This window comes from Hypanus sabinus, chromosome 20 (assembly GCF_030144855.1).
Source record: "Hypanus sabinus isolate sHypSab1 chromosome 20, sHypSab1.hap1, whole genome shotgun sequence".
NCBI lineage: Eukaryota > Metazoa > Chordata > Chondrichthyes > Myliobatiformes > Dasyatidae > Hypanus > Hypanus sabinus.
In genome coordinates, this window is record NC_082725.1 from 39,886,666 (window position 1) to 39,903,255 (window position 16,590).

General features: G+C 41.3%; 1 protein-coding gene across 2 annotated transcripts in view; it reads right to left on the minus strand.

Annotated features, from left to right (window-relative positions):
• capn7 (calpain 7) overlaps nucleotides 1–16,344 on the minus strand; it is a 72,846-nt gene extending 56,502 nt beyond the window's left edge. For both annotated transcript variants that reach the window (XM_059945373.1, XM_059945372.1), the window contains exons 1-6: nucleotides 16,161–16,344; nucleotides 13,240–13,348; nucleotides 12,885–13,048; nucleotides 12,695–12,762; nucleotides 3,872–4,075; nucleotides 2,723–2,809 (exon numbers count right to left, since the gene is read on the minus strand). In XM_059945373.1, coding sequence (XP_059801356.1) covers nucleotides 2,723–2,809; nucleotides 3,872–4,075; nucleotides 12,695–12,762; nucleotides 12,885–13,048; nucleotides 13,240–13,348; nucleotides 16,161–16,262 — 734 coding nt within the window. In that variant the 5' untranslated portion in view covers nucleotides 16,263–16,344. The remainder of the gene's footprint in view (nucleotides 1–2,722; nucleotides 2,810–3,871; nucleotides 4,076–12,694; nucleotides 12,763–12,884; nucleotides 13,049–13,239; nucleotides 13,349–16,160) is intronic.
• Nucleotides 16,345–16,590: the final 246 nt, after the last annotated feature.

A 16,590-nucleotide genomic window follows, 5' to 3' on the forward strand; every position in this document is an offset into this window, starting at 1 on the left:
AGAGCGAGGGGTTTTGATGGGGTGGAGTTTGTTAGGTGTGTTCAAGGTTTCTTGACACAATATATAGATAAGCCTACAAGAGGAGAGGCTGTACTTGATGTGGTATTGGGAAATTAACCTGGTCAGGTGACAGATCTCTCAGTGGGAGAGCATTTTAGAGATAGTGATCACAATTCTATCTCCTTTACCATAGCATTGGAGAGGGATAGGAACAGACAAGTTAGGAAAGCGCTTAATTGGAGTTAGGGGAAATACAAGACTATTAGGAAGGAACTTAGAAGTATAAATTGAGAACAGATGTTCTCAGGGAAATGTACAGAAGAAATGTGGCAAATGTTCAGGGGATATTTGTGTGAAGTTCTGCATAGGTACGTTCCAATGAGACAGGGAAAGGATGGTGGGGTAGAAGAACCGCGGTGTACTAAGGCTGTTGTAAATCTAGTCAAGAAGAAAAGGGCTTACGAAAAGTTCCAAAAACTAGGTAATGATAGAGATCTAGATCTAGACTTCCTTAATCCTGTCCACCTTCTCATGGTGTCTTCTGGCTCTCCAAATTTCTTTCTTAAGCTCCTTCCTTTTAGCCTTATAAGGAAAACACCAAGACATTCTACAAATATGTGAAGAACAAGAGGATAAGACGTGAGAGAATAGGACCAATCATGTGTGACAGTGGAGAAGTGTGTATGGAACCGGAGGAGATAGCAGTTACTTAATGAATACTATGCTTCAGTATTCACTAGGGAAAAGGATCTTGGCGATTGTAGGGCTGACTTAGAGTGGACTGAAAAGCATGTAGATACTAAGAAAGAGAACATGCTGGAGCTTTTGGAAAGCATCAAGTTGGATAAGTCACCGAGACTGAAAGAGATGCACCCCAGGCTACTGTGGGAGGCGAGGGTGGAGATTGCTGAGCCTCTGGCAATGATCTTTGCATCATCAATGGGGACAGGAGAGGTTCCGGAGGGTTGGAGGATTATGGATGTTGTTCCATTATTCAAGAAAGGGAGTACAGATAGCCCAGAAACTATAGACCAGTGAGTCTTACTTCAGTGGTTGGTAAGTTGATGGAGAAGATCCTGAGAGGCAGGATTTATGAATATTTGGTATAATATGATTAGGAATAATCAGCATGGCTTTGTCAAAGGCAGATCGTGCCTTATGAGCCTGATTGAATTTTTTGAGGATGGGACCAAACATAAAGGTAGAGCAGTAGATGTGGTGTATATGGATTTCAGCAAGGTATTTGACAAGGTATCCCATGCGAGGCTTATTGAGAAAGTAAGGAGGCATGGGATCCAAGAGGACATTGCTTTGTGGATCCAGAAATGGCTTGCCCACAGAAGGCAAAGAGTGGTTGTAGACGGGTCATATTCTGCAAGGAGGTCGGTCAACACAGGTGTGCCTCAGGGATCTTTTCTGGGACCCCTACTCTTCGTGATTTTTATAAATGACCTGGATGAGGAAGTAGAAGGATGGGTTAGTAAATCTGCTGATGACACAATGGTTGGGGGTGTTGTGGATAGTGTGGAGGGCTGTCAGAGGTTACAGCAGGACATTGATAGGATGCAAAACCGGGCTGAGAAGTGGCAGATGGAGTTCAACCCAGATAAGCGTGAGGTGGTTTATTTTGATAGGTCAAATATGATTGCAGAATATAGTATTAATGGTAAGACTCTTGGCAGAGCGGAGGATCAGAGGGATCTTGGGGTCAGAGTCTACAGGACACTCAAAGCTGCTGCACAGGTTGACACTGTGGTTAATAAAGCATACGATGCATTGTCCTTCATCATCTGTGGGATTGAGTTTAGGAGCTGAGAGGTAATGTTGCAGCTATATAGGACCCTGGTCAGACCCCACTTGGGAGTACTGTGCTCAATTCTGGTTGCCTCACTATAGGAAAGATATGGAAACCATAGAAAGGATGCAAAGGAGATTTACAAGTATGTTGCCTGGATTGGGGAGCATGCCTTATGAGAATAGGTTGAGTGAACTCGGTCTTTTTTCCTTGTAGCGACGGAGAATGAGAGGTAACCTGATAGAGGTGTATAAGATGATGTGAGGCATTGATCATGTGGATCGTTAGAGGATTTTCCCAGGGCTGAAATGCCCAACACGAGAGGGCACAGTCTTAAGGTGCTTGGAAGTAAGTACAGAGGAGATAACAGGGGTAAGATGGTTGTTTTTTTAACACAGCGGTGAGTGCGTGGAATAGGCTGTTGGCAATGGTGGTGGAGGCGGATACAATAGGGTCTTTTTAGAGACTCCTGAACAGGTACATAGAGCTCAGAAAAATAGTTGGCTATGGGTAACCCTAGGTAATTTCTATGATAAGGACATGCTCCGCACAGCTTTGTGGGCTGAAGGGTCTGTATCATGTTGTAGGTCTTCTATGTTTCTATGAAATATTCCCCTCATGTTAACACATTCCAGAAGTTTAATATTACATCTTTATTTTAAATGTAAATGATCTGATGCTTCTTATTTTTCTGAATACTAAATTTAATTACTCTATGCAGCATCATGGATAGAAATCACCACAAAGAATACAATATTCATATTTTTTATATTCCAACATTGACCATAACTTGTTTATACCTAATTCCAGCCATAATTATTATCAATTGTCTTTGACCATTCACAAATGTATGATATTCTAAACGCTGATCACAAAATATTTCAAGTTTCTAACACTGGTTTGAAATCAGAAACAGAAGCAACTTACGAGAATGGCATTGGAAATGCAAACCGCTCCTTAAGATCCACACTCATGAAAGGTACATACTCAATTCCATTGATTTTGGAAGTTTTCCTGCAAAAAGAAAGAACATAAAAAGCCATTGAATAAAAGGATAACTTTTAAAATGTGATAATGTTCACATTATCAAACATTACATAATGCGCATATCTGAAAATCTAGTTGCTTCCCAAAATTAAATATTTTTGGATCCAGTGGATGGATCCAAGCACTTTGGTATGAAAAGCAATCAAAGTAGGACTCAATGCAGAGCAGTGTTGGTCCAGGCTTTCAGTATGAACGACAAAGAAAGAAGCCTTTAACATTAATAAGTGTGGGATAGTTCTGATGACAGCTGACTGATGGGAAACCCTGAGCTGAACCAAGGTAAATTCAGTTTACGATTCAGCCATGTCACTCAGGAGCCCACCTGCCTGACAGAAGGTAGCCTGACGCAATGGACTAAATAAGTTGCCTCTCCAACCCAAGAGTAAGGCAGTGAAATGTGGGGCAGCCTGAGTGGCAGGTAGCAAAACACAAGGTCTTGCCCAGTGAAGGTTCCGATAGACTTTGGCAGAAGGAAGAGGAGCCAGAGCCCTTCATCAGATGAGGAGCCTTTGACGTGAAATGCACTCTGTTTCTCGTTCTACTGATATGTATTACTGATGACCGTTTAGTGTTTTTTATTAATTTAAAAAATATTAGCTTTATTGTAAGAGAAATAAAAAACACTTGCAATCAGTAGAAAACCACAAATATTTGAAGACAAAAATAAATTGCACTTGTTTTTTCTTCTTAATCTCCACAGCATAAGTCCCCATTCAGATGAGAAGAGTCTCTGATCTAATGCCAGTTCCTGGCTGATGTAGGGTCACAGAGACAGATTTCCAAGAATAACCGAAATCTTAAACAGCCCTGGGACTTTGGGCTTTTCTCTGAACCACTGACTAAAGTTGGCCTGATGGTGTCCAATGATTTTATTTCCTGTTACTTAGGATACTGATGTGATGAAAATGCTCTTCAAGATATTCTCATGCTCCAAAAGGTGAAAGGACTTTTATTTAACCTTAATGTAAAGCATTTCCTGACATTATTCTACAGCTGGAGCCATGCTATCAATTTGTTGTATGTTCTCACCGCAAGACTTCTATTTCTTCTGCAGAGTAAAGCTGACCCTGACTTGACGAGTCACTGCCTTGAGTTCTAGACAACTGTGGTTTATCATTCAGAGAAAAATCTGATCCCAAAGGATGGAAAGCTCGAATCGGCTGACTTGCTTTTGCTGCAGTATGCTTTCTTTCTTGAGACATCTTGGACATTGAATCCTTTAGTGCTTCGGCTCTAAATGAGAACAGAAGGCCAAGTTAGTTATAAATCGTATCACACATTCATGACATCCATGTTTTTTTTTTAAAAAAGAACCAAGGAAACAGATGCATGTGAACATCAAAATCTCCAAGTTTCTGTATCACTTATCATTCCATCTTGGACATTTATTGTTGATGTTTGTCTGTCAGTGAGATTAAACTCATGACCTAACAGCAGTCTTGAGTACATCTGACACTCAAGCATTCAGCTTTAAAAACAGAAGTGTCCCATTCACTGTTGAAAGAGCAATTAGGGAATACTAATAAATTCTGGACTTGCTAGGGATATTCTTTAACTCTCCAGTTCAACAATAATTGAGTGAAATGTATCCACATCCAAACTATGCAACTTTCCTTGGTTAGCCTATTGACATTTTGTCACAGCCCCATTGCTTTTATAGTGAAAACCACCAGATGTTATACAGTTGGCCCTCCTTATTAGCGGGTTCCACATGCGCGGATTCAACCAACCACAGATCGGGAAAACCCAGAAGTTCTCTCCAGCACTTGTCATTTGAGCACGTATAGACTTTTTTTTCTTGTCATTATTCCCTAAACAATACAGTATAACAACTATTTACATAGCATTTACATTGTATTAGGTATTATAAGTAATCTAGAGATGATTTAAATTATACAGGAGGACGTGCATAGGTTACCGCGGATCAGAATTTGAAATAAAACGGAAGTTCTCTAAGTCAGAACAGGTACGTCCGGTATTATTTAGCTTCAGTTAGTCAAATGTTTGTCTCAGTATATAGTATATATTTTACCTTTCTATGCATATAAAACACTTTAAGAAACAAATGTATTTCAATAATTAAACCACTGCATTGCTTAGTAATAATTATAGCATTCATCGGGGCAGGGCCTTTCACGTGCTCCATTATACTAACTTTATCCTTTAAAATTGTTCCGATTGTTGACCGACTAGCCTAACGCTTTTCCAATGACCGTTGGAATTTCACCTCTTTCTGATCACTTTATTATTTCCATTTTATTTTCAATCATGATCGTTTTCCGTCAACGGAACAGAAACACTGCGTGTGGCGGGTCCCGAGCTTTGCCGGGTCCTAAAGTCCACCGCACTAAAACAGGTTAAATAAGGTCCGGAGCTCTGTGTATTTCGCTATCCGCGGGGGTCCCAGAACCAATCCCCCGCAGATAAGGAGGGCCAACTGTACTCATAATAGACCACCTTATAAAAATACAAGAACTCTTATCTCTAAAGTTTTCATGGAATCTTAGATGTGTTCAGCTCAGTTTTGCTTCACTCATCTCTGTTGAGCATGATACCTATCCTTGGTAACTGGCTTGTCTACAATACGTCCATGTCCTTATATACTGGTCCTATCCAAGTGTCCGACCAAATGCCTTTTCAATGTTGTAACTGTATTTGCCTCCAGAATCTCCTCTAGCAGCTTGTTCCTGATATTCACTGTCCTCTGGGTGAAAAGCTTACCCCTCAGATCTCCTTTGAATTTCTTTCCTCTAAACTTACACTAATTCCCCATAAGTTTTAGACTGCCATACATTGGAGAAAAATGATTCTGACTATCTGACCTTTTCGTCAAGTCAAATTTATTGTCATTTAACTCTATACATGTACACTGTCAAGCGAGATGTTTCTCCTGACCAGGGTGGAAAGCACAGTAGTACTCATACACACAAAGTATAACCCACAGTAACTTCGAAAAGTAAGGATAAAATCTACAGATGGATTACACAAAAACAAACAAAGTGCATAAATTAAACATTGTAAGGTACAGAACATATTAGCCAGTGACATTTTGAATGCGATGCGGCAGGGAGTTCAGAAACCTAATGGCCTGAGGGAAGAAACTATTTCCCCAGCCTGACCATTCTTGTTTTTGTGCCTCGGACTCTCTTGCCTGATGGTAGAAAGTCAGAAAGGATGCTGTATAGATGGGTGGGATCCTTGATAATAGCAAGGGCCATGCGTACACAGTGCTCCTGATAAATGTCCCTGACGATCCTCTCAGCCATTCTCACAGGACTTTGCAGAGACTTCCAGTCCAGCAGCTCGGCTGCTCCCATTCCTGATGGGAATGCAACTTGTCAGGACCCCTCTCAACGTTGTTCCTGTAAAATTCAGTGAAGGTGGAGGTTGGGGGGGTGGGGTGACCTCACTTGCCTCAAACTCCTTAGGAAGGAGAGGCATTGCTGTGCCTTCTTGTTCAGGAAGGTGACCAGTGCGGTCATCTGTGATGTGAACTCCCAGGAGTTTGGTGCACGTAACTTAATGTCACTTATCAATTTATAAACCCATGAAGCCTTCCAGTTCCAGTGAAAATTAACCCAGTTTATTCAATACCTGGTTTCACTACAACACTCTATTCCAGGCACCATTCCAGTGAATCACTTTTACACTTTATTGACACCACTCTGCCACTGTGGTGACCAAAGCTATTCACAACATTCTAAGTGCAGTCAAAGCTCCAGTCCAACTTTTATTCCATGGAGATCAATTCATCATAAAGGCAATATAAAATCACTTAGGCCACTCTGCGTAAGTTGCATAGAAAAAAGTAATTTTTATTTTTCAAAAACTCTATTTACTTGCAGGAAAGTATTCTGCTATTTCTTTTAAATGCAATACTACTGTCAAAATAAAATAACAATTAAGGGACTTCATCACAATATCTCTAGACGGCAAAAGGATCTCAAGAACAAAAATTGCTAAACAATATCACTTATTCATATCAAGATGCAACAAAGCACAACTAAAGACATTTTCATAAATTTGAAAAAAGGGCGGTGGGAAGATGGTGTTGGTGCACTGCAGCTCAGGATGTCAGTGCATTGTACTTCTGCGTCTTTGTTTATGCAAGAGCAAACTACAGTAACGCAACTAATAAAAACAACATATGTTGGAGAGAAAAACAAAATTTAACATTTTGCGCCAATGTTCTTTCAATATTGCTGCCTGTGGCAGTTTGAGTTGAAATAAATTGTTGGGAGTGGGGGTGTCAGGTTTCAGTTTGGAAGAGGCGCTGGCTCTGAGTAAATTGTCCTTGTAATTTTCTGTTGAGTTTTCCTTCTTAGTTACTATGTCAGTGGTACTTAGTGTAGCTTAAATGGCCGTTGTGTGTTCTTCATGCCGGATGTTGGAGTCCTGGGAGACCCAGAATCTTCCAGGGAAGTACTTCTGGGTGAAGTGGATCTAGCTGCAGCTCCTTGAAGACTGTGTTAGGGATCTGGAGCAGCAAGTGGATGACCTTCAGCTTGACTGGGAGAGGGAAGAGATCATCGATCAAGCTACAGTTAAGTAGTCACCCCTAGATTGCAGGAGGCGGGTAGCTGGGTGACTATTAGAAGAAATGGGAAGGTGAATAGGCAGTATAGCCCAGAGCACCCCAGTGGCTATTGCCCTAAATGACTGTTTTGGATACAGCTGTGGGGGATGACCTCCCAGGGGAATGCCACAGAGATAAGGTTACTGGCACTGAGCATGGGTCCGTGGTGTAGAAGGGGAAGAGGGAGAAGAGGGGAGCAGTAGTGATAGGGGACTCAATAGCCGAAGGAACAGAAGGTAGATTCTGTGGATGTGAGCAGGGCACCGGGATGGTATTTTGCCTTCCAGATGCCAGGGTCAGGGACGTCTCAGATCGCATCCGCAGCATTTTGTGGCAGGGGGGGGGGGGGGGAAGGAAGAGCAGTCAGATGTCTTGCTACATACTGGTACCAATGAACGAAAGACTTAGGAAGGAACAACAATGAGGCCCCAAAGAGAGAATTTAGAGAGCTAGGCAGAAAGCTGAGAAGCAGGACCTCAAAGGTAGAAATTTGCGGATTGCTAACAACGCCACGTGCCAGTGAGGGTAGAAGCAGGATGATATGGCAGATAAATGCATGGCTGAGAAGGTGGTGCAGTGAGCAAGGCTTCAGGTTCTTGGATCATTGGGACCTCTTCTGGGGAAGGCATGACCTGGGAAACGGGGATGGATTGCACCTGAACTCAAGGGAGACCGATATTCTTGTGGGGAGGTTTTATAGAGCTATTGGGAAGATTAAATTAATTTGGCACTGGGATGGGAACTGGACTGAAGGGACTAAGGACAGGATGGATGGTTACAAAAACTAAAAAAGATTAGAGTGCAGTCAGGCTGTCAGGAAGGGTAGGCAGATAACATGACAAAATTGTAGCTAACGGGGTGAGTGTCAGTGCATTAGGGATGCAGAATCAAAAAAAGTAATAAATATAGTACCCAAAGTGTTATATCTCAGTACACAGAGTATAAGAAATCAGATGAATGATCTAGTTGCACTTTTACAGATTAAGTATGATGTTGTGGCCATTATTGAAATCATGTCTGAAAGATGGTTGTAGTTGGGAGCTAAATGATCAAGGTTACACATTGTATCAGAGGGATAGGAAGGTAGGCACAGAGGGTGGTGGTAAAGAAGTGCATCAAATCATTAGAAATTGAATCCTTGTGGGTTGAGTTAAGAAACTGCAAGGGTAAAAGGACCCGGATGGCAGTTATATACAAGCCTCCAAACAGCTGGGATGTGGACTACAGATTACAAAGGGAAATAGCAAGGATGTGGACTACAGATTACAAAGGGAAATAGCAAAGGTATGTAAAAAGGGAAAGGTTATGATAGTCATAGGAGATTTGAATATGCAGGTAGATTGGGAAAATCAGGTCGCCTGATGCCGGTGGCCGGAGGTGGGGATGTCCTAAGCGGTGTGCAAAGAAGCGGAAGTGAGGCAAATGGGCAGGAGTTTGTGCCAGGAAAAAAGCAAGCCCTAGCTAGTTGGCTCTCCCGTCCATTCTGCTCTCCAATGGACATTAAATTGGACTACATCTGTGGCAATGGAATACTCAGCAGGAGTACAGAAATGGAAGGAATCCTGAACGTCGCTATTTATGTAACAGATTTTCCCCCAAGCCATCGGAATACCAACCTACTGCCCTCTGCAGTGCCTATTGTCTTGATTATTATTTATTGCAATGTCTGCACTGTTCTGTGTACTTTATGCAGTCCTGGGTAGGTCTGTAGTCTAGTGTAGTTTTTGTGTTGGTTTACATAGTTCAGTGTAGTTTTTGTATTATTCATGTAGCACCATGGTCCTGAAAAATGTCTCGTTTTTACTGTGTACAGTACCAGCAGTAATGGTCGAAATGACAATAAAAAGTGACTTGACTTGTCTTGAGTTCAACTTGAAATTTGATAGGGAGAAAGCAAACTCTGACGTAGCAGTACTTTAGTGGAGTAAAGGAAATTACAGTGATACGAGAGAGGAGCTGGCCAAAGTAAATTGGAAGGAGATTCTGGCAAAGATGATAGTAGAGCAGGAATTGCTTGAATTTCTGGGAAATATGAGGAACATGCAGGATAGATGTATTCCAGAAACAAAGAAGTAGTTAAATGGTACAACCTTGGCAAACAAGGGAAATTAAAGCTAATGTAAAAGTAAAAGAGAAGGCATACAACAAAGCAAATATTAGCGGGAAGAGAGAAGATTGGGAAGCTTTTAAAAATCTGCAGAAAGCAATTAAAAATCATTGGGAAGGAAAAGATGAAATATGAATGCAAACTAGCAAACAACATCAAAGTGGATAGAAAAAGCTTTTTCATGTATGTGAAAAAATATAAGAAAGATGACCATGGATATAGGACCTCTAGAAAATTAGGTCAGAGAAATAATAATGGGGGACAAGACAAGACATGGATTACCTAAATGAGTATTTTGTATTAATTTTCACTGAGGAAGACACTAGCAGTGTGCCAGGAGTTGGAGGGCATGAGCAAAGATACTATTACATGGGAGAAGGTGTTCAAAAAGCTGAAAGGACTAAAGGTACATAAGTTACCTGGACTTGATGAACTGAACCTTAAGGTTCAGAAAGAGATTGTGGTAGAGATTGTGGAGAAATTAGTAATGATTTCTCAAGAATCATTGGAGTCTGGTGTGGTTCCAGAGGACTGGAAAATTGCAAATGTCACTCCACTCTTTAAGAAAGGGGGAAAGCAGCAGAAAAGAAATTATAGACCAGTTAGCCTGATCTCAGTGGTTGGGCAGATGTTGGAGTCAATTGTTAAGGATGAGGTTATGGAATACTAAGTGACACAGATAGGACAAAGTTTCATGGTTTCCTTAAGGAAAAATCTTGCCTAACAAACCTGTTGGAATTCTTGGAGAAGATTACAAATAGGATAGATATAGGGGATGCAGTGTATGTTGTATATTTGGACTTTCAGAACGCTTTTGACAAGGTACGACATGAGGCTGCATACCAAGTTAAGAACCCATGGTATTACAGGAGAGTTACTGGCATGGTCAGAGCATTGGCTGATTGGTAGGAGGCAGCGAGTGAGAATAAAAGGATCCTTTGATTGGCCACCAGTGACTAGTGGTGTTCCTCAGGGGTCAGTGTTGGGATGGCTCCTTTTCATGCTGTATATCAATAATTTGGAATAGATGGCTTTGTTTCCAAATTTACAGATGATACGAAGATTGGTGGTGGGGCAGGTTGTGTTGAGGAAATGGGAAGGCTGCAGAAGGACTTGGACAGATTAGAAGAATGGGCAACAAAGTAGCATTAAGTACTATGTTGGAAAATGCGAGGTCATGCACTTTGGTAGAAGACTATTTTCTAAACAGGGAGAAAAGCCAAAAATATAAGGGACTTGAGAGTCCTTGTGCAGAACCCCCTAAAGTTTAACTTGCAGGTTGAGCCGGTGGTGAGGAAGGCAAATGCAAGGTTAGTATTCATTTCAACAGGTCTAGAATATAAGAACAGGGATGTCACGCTGAGGCTTTATAAGGCATTGGTGAGGCCTCACCTTGATATTGTGAACAATTCTGGACTCCTTATCTAAGATAAGATCTGGTGGCATTGGAGAAAGTTCAGAGGAAGTTCACAAGGATGATTCCGGGAATGTAAGGGCTATCAAATGAGGAACATTTGATGACTCTGGGCCTGTACTCACTGGAATTTAGAAGGATGAGAGGGAGATCTCATTGAAAGCTTTCGAATGTTGTAAGACCTAGACTTGGTAGATGTGGAAAGGATGTTTCCCATAGTGGAGAGTCTAAGACAAGAGGACACAGGCTCAAGATTTTGAGGAATTTAGAAGATTGAGGGGGGGGATCTTATTGAAACGTATAAAATTCTAAAGGGATTGGACAGGCTAGATGCAGGAAGATTGTTTCCGATGTTGGGGAAGTCCAGAACGAGGGGTCACAGTTTAAGGATAAAGGGGAAGCCTTTTAGGACCGAGATGAGGAAAAACTTCTTCACACAGAGTGGTGAATCTGTGGAATTCTCTGCCACAGGAAACAGTTGAGGCCGGTTCATTGGCTATATTTAAGAGGAAGTTAGATATAGCCCTTGTGGCTAAAGGGATCGGGGTTATGGAGAGAAAGCAGGTACAGGGTTCTGAGTTGGATGATCAGCCATGATCATACTGAATGGCGGTGCAGGCTCGAAGGGCCGAATGGCCTACTCCTGCACCTATTTTCTATGTTTCTAAGATAGAGAGGAGTCCATTTAAAACAGAGATGTGGAGAAATTTATTTAGCCAGAGGATAGCAAATTTGTGGAATGTCTAACCACAGGCAGCTGTGGAGACCAGGTCATTGGGTGATTGATTGATTCTTGATTGGCCAGGGCATCAAAGGTTATGGGGAGAAGACCAGGAATTAGGCTTGAAGAGGGGGAGAAAAGGGATCAGCCATGGCTGAATGGCAGATCAGACTTGATGGGCTGAATGGCCCAATTCTGCTCCAATGTCCTCTGGTCTTATGGTCTAAATGGGCAGTTCAAGCTTGGAACAGCAGCACAGATAGTTAATTCAGCATTCATTAACACCTCACTCAGATGAAATTGTAAAAGAGTTTGTGATGGAGTTATACAGAACAGAAACTTATTTATCTCAACTTGTCCATGTCGACCAAGTTGTCTCCTTGCGCTAGTTCCATCTCCCTGTGTTTGGCTCATTTTCCTCCAAACCTTTCCCATCCATGTGCCTGTGTAAATGTATTCTAAATGTTGTAATTGTACCCATTCCTACCACTTCCTCTGGCAGCTCATTCATTATGCCCATCATCCTCTCTGTCAGATTTGCTTCAAATTCTTTCCCTTTCACTTCTGACTTGGGGAAAAGACTGACCATTCTCCTCATGATTTTATACATTTCTAAGTTCAATCCTCAGTTACCCATGGCCTGGGGAAAAAAATTTCAACCTACCCAGGGTTTGCTTATAGCTCGAGCTCTCCAAGTCCCAGTAACCATAATGGTGAACCTTTCCAACTTACAGCCGTGCTTTGCAGACAGACAAATTGAACAGCCACAGCATTCCAAATGCAGTCTCACCAAAGTCTTGTTCAGCTGTAATATGATATTCCAACTCTTGTACTCGATGCCCCAGCTGATGAAGGAAGGTGAAGCTGATCTTTAACTACATGTCATGGAATAGATCGGCAGGTATATCTGACATGAAACTTTGCATAACATTCACAAAGTTTCCTACACATTTTTTTTCAGAAAAAGTGCTTGCCGCTATAATTACGTTTCAAATGCCAGATCTTGTCCTGCTAGATCACAGTCAGTGACTCACCTATCAAGGGCTTGTCGGGCTAACTGTTTCAATTTCGCCTGCAGAGTTTGATCATAAGTTTCATTTGCCTAGGATGGAAAATAGTGATTAATTAAACTTCTGCAGTGCACTTGATCCACTAATCTAGTCACACACAAACAAGTTAATATGCTTTCTTTTGGTGCTAATTTATTTTATGGCATTTACTCACTGTTTTCAGACATAATTCAACAGCCTCAGTGTATAGTTCTACTGCCTCATCACTATTATCCTTCTCATCCTCCTCAAATGCTTGGGTGACCAGGAAGTGAGCACGTTCCAAATCCATCTGCTGTTTTGTCTTCAGGGGGACACCCTTGCAGTTCTGTGATTGAACTGAACATTTACGTAAATTCAGCAATTGTTTTAACTGTGAATGTTCCTTCCAACTTCTAAAACTTATAATTTAAAAAACTTAAAAAAAAACCAAGCAATGTAAATAGTGTAATATATAATAGTGTAATATATTTAGATTTATTTTAGTGGCCACTGTAACACGAACTAATCCGAATGTAAACAACACAAACCTGCTGTATAAAGAGCTTGCACTCGATCCAAGTATTCGTTTATTTTCTCCTGTATAGCATCCAGTTTTGATCCAGCCATACTAGCACAAATCAAAGCTTGTGCAGCTTCCTAAAAGAAAAATATCCATTTAAGTAGGAATCAAACCTTCAGCAGGGACAAACAGATTTAGAAATTTATAGTGCCTTGTATACAGGACTAATGCATGGCCTCAAACTGAAGAGCTGACAATTCTCTCCCACCAACTCCAAAAAGATGCTGAGGTCCTCTAGCAGTTCATTTTATTAAAATTTAGGAAGAAAATAATCTGTTATTAGGATGAGGAATAAACATTAGTCATGAACTCAAGGTAAAGTCAATTGTTCTTAAAGTGATTCCACCAGTTCATTCAAAACTTGATACAAAGATTTCTCAATCTGTACTACCACAACCAATGATCTTTGTCGATAAATCTTCAGGACTTTGCTCCCTAACTCTCTGTAGATTTCCTACTACCTCTTACTGATCTTATCTATCAAAATAAATCATCTTGATCCTTTTGGTGACACGTCTGAACTACCTATCTCCAATAGGCCATTTCAGTATACTTCTTTAAATGAGTCAAAGCCCAAGGATTAATTTAAAATTTGTCAATCTAGCTTTCAAATCTTATTCTGTTCTCACTCCTCCCTATTTTTTATAGAATGATAAATAAATACACAATGAAAACAGGTTTTGGATCTCACTGAGTCTGTGCCACCTTCCAGAATTCATTTTTACAATGCCTTATTCTTCCCACATTCCCATCACTTCAAACCATACCCACCCCCGCAGATTCTTTCACTCACCCACACACTTCCAGCAATTAACAAAACCAGTTAATCCGCACATTTCTGGAATAGAGTCATAAAGTCATTGAACTCTAAAGCGCAGCAGACCCACTGAGTCAGAGCCAAACTGTTATTCTGCCTTGTCCCGTCGACCTGTACCTGGCTCATAGCCCTCTATACCACTCATAGCCTTATGTTTATTCATGCAAACCTCTCTCAGAATGCTTGACTCCTCAACCATGAGGCTCTTGCACCGGAGAGGAATACACTCACCCCAACACTGAACTTATTCCACAACCTATGGACTGACTGTTAGGGACTCTACAGCTCATTACTTATTTGTTTATTATTATTAGTAGTCTCTTTTTTGTATTTGTCTGTTATCTTTCATACAATGTTGTTTGTCCATATTCCTTGTGTGCTTTTTCATCGATTCTGTTGTGTTTCTTTGTATTTTACTGCGAATGCCTGCAAAAAATTGAATCCCAGGGTGGTATATGGTGACATATATGTACTTTAATAATAAATTTACTTTGAATTTTGCAAAATATTCAACATTGCTGCATGAATCCAATTCATTTCCTGCACAATTACTGAGATGAACCACATAAAAGATAAAAAGAAATAATATAAAGGAATCCTCACCAGATTCCCAACTTTATGATAATAATTTTTAATTAGTAATATCCAAAAAGATATGAGTGAAATTTGGCCCCAGCATACTGCATCATCACCCACTGGCTTCATTCAAATCTGGCAAAACAGGTATAGATAACAATATTACGAATTTGATTTTATTATTGTATGATATTGCACTGCGGTAGTCCCGCCACAATCAAAAGGTTTGGGTAGTTTTTCTTCTCAACGGAAAAAAACACAAATGGCACTTTAGATGATCTCAGGATATCCTAATGAATTTCATGACCAATGAAATAATTTTGAACTAAAAGCAGAAAGTTTTGGAAACAATTAGCAAATTTTTGCAACTTTCAGTGGAAAGAGAATTGAGTCAATAGTCAATGACTCTTTTTCAGAACTGGAAAAGTGAGTAAGCAAGCAAATTGTCAAACTTCAGGGCAAACTCAGTGAACATTTCCATTAGTAACATACAAGTAGCTCTACAAGCTGATGCACTGTGTTGTCCTTGTTCCCAGTAACCCAATATCTTTATGATATCTGAATCCTCCAGTTCTGACTTGCAAAGCACCACAATTTTAAAACATTTCACTTTTGCAATAACTGTCCTTCCATCTGGTTTATCATCTGGAATACCTTGATTATACCTCTTGCAATTTTTATCCTTTAAATTCTGTCGTTGTTAAAGCTTTATTGCTGACCCTCCGAATTTTCTATGCAGGGCCTTGTGAAATAGCATTTAATAACACTTCCGTGAAGCACTATAGGACAATTTACATGAATGCACTTTATGAATTTAGAGCACTCAAACATGGTACTCTGAGCTTGAGCTTCTGAAAACCAAAAGGGCACCTGTGTGTGGACTTTTCATTAGATTAATTAAAGGTATTGCACAGGTAAATATATGCAGTCAGGTATGTGACACTTAACTAAATCCAATAAGACCCTTGGTTATTTTCTGATTCTGAAAAAATATCTAAATCAGGCAGCTTTTTATCAACTGTTGACGTATCTGAATTGCAGATTGAAAGCTGTCTATCACTCCTGTTTTTTTTTAAAAAAATACGCTACCACTGTGAGAACTGCAACGACCAGTAAGTAAGTAACCCCAAAGCAAAAGGTATTCGGAAAGCAAAAGGTATTCGGAAAACAAAAGATGTGAACAAAAACAGAGAACGCTGAGAATACCCAAGTGTTCAAGGCAACATTTGCGGAAAGGGAAAACAAACGTTTCTTGCCGATGTATCTGCATTAGGACGATGCTGCACTCACACCTCATCAGACAGCTGCACTGATGTTTACAACTCCGGCGAAATAGAGCCGGTGCAGGACAGCAGGCTGCGGCGACTGTGAGAGGCAGGGAAGTGCCCGGAGGTGGGAAAGACACCGTGCACGACATTACCGGGTCTCGACCTCCCCACACCCTGGGACCCCCAATCCCGCAACAGAGGCCAGGCTGATGCGCGCCCCGGCCTCACCTTGTAGTAGAAGACGGCCTCGGTGAACCGGCCGTTTTGGTCGTTTCTCACTGCCATCTGTGCGAATTTGACAGCATCCTGCTCCAGGGCACTAGGGTCCATGCTGGACCGGGGGGCGAAGCCCAGGGAAAAGACACCTTCCCCACCGACAGCCGGCCCACAGGCGCTTCCGCATCCGGCGCCGCGCCGCTCACGTTCCGTCTACTTCCGCTTCCGGGTTCCGTGGGTTCGCATTTCCGAGCCTTGCCCGAGGTGGTCGCATTATCTCTGCTGGTGCCGAGAACTGTGCTCTCATGTCTCATGGAACAGGCTTGAGCACCAGGTTCGGCCGTGAACTCTCCGTGCCGGCTTTCCCTTTAGGCCGAGGCCCGAATGCCTTAAGTAATCTTGAAAGATCTGACACCCTCAAAGAAGAGAAGTTGCCTACGGT